The sequence below is a fragment of the Leptonychotes weddellii genome, unplaced genomic scaffold (genome assembly GCF_054177405.1).
Source record: "Leptonychotes weddellii isolate Sample4059 unplaced genomic scaffold, ASM5417740v2 HiC_scaffold_67320, whole genome shotgun sequence".
NCBI classification, from domain to species: Eukaryota; Metazoa; Chordata; class Mammalia; order Carnivora; family Phocidae; genus Leptonychotes; species Leptonychotes weddellii.
In genome coordinates, this window is record NW_028036533.1 from 1 (window position 1) to 518 (window position 518).

Below are 518 nucleotides of genomic sequence, written 5' to 3' on the forward strand. Positions count from 1 at the left end.
CCTCAGCGTGTAGATGAGAGGGTTGAGGACAGGGGTGAGGACAGCATACACCACATTGCCCATGATGTGAAAGTCGAGGGGCAGGGCAGCCCTAGAGGCCACATAGGCTATGGCAATGGATGAGTAGTAGGTGCCAACCACCAGGAGGTGGGAGCCGCAGGTGGAGAAGGCTTTCGAGCGTCCTTCTCGGGAGCTGATGCGAAGCACTGAAGCCAGGATGTGGCCATAGGAGAGAAGCACCAGGAGAAGGGGCAGGAAGGATACCACCATGGCGATGCAGAAGCCCATGAAGGTCTGGGGCGTGGTGTCAGAGCAGGAGGCCTGGACCACAGCCAAGTGGTCACAGAAGCAGTGAGAGCTGTGAGCAGTGTTGTCAAAGGCCAAGTGGGAAGTCTGCACCACTGCGGGGATGGGCAGGGGGAGGGCAGTGAGCCAGGCACAGGCTGCCAGGGCGGCGGCACTGGTGTGCGGGCTCATGAGGACAGGGTAGCGCAGGGGGCGGCAGATAGCCACCTAGC

At 61.2% G+C, this 518-nt stretch overlaps 1 protein-coding gene across 1 annotated transcript; it reads right to left on the reverse strand.

Moving 5' to 3' along the window:
- Window positions 1-3: 3 nt before the first annotated feature.
- LOC145719728 (olfactory receptor 2AT4-like) lies at window positions 4-510 on the reverse strand (the record flags this gene model as incomplete). The annotated part of the gene is made up of 1 exon (XM_081811276.1): window positions 4-510. A coding segment is annotated over one exon (507 nt), but the record flags the coding sequence as incomplete, so codon positions are not given.
- Window positions 511-518: the final 8 nt, after the last annotated feature.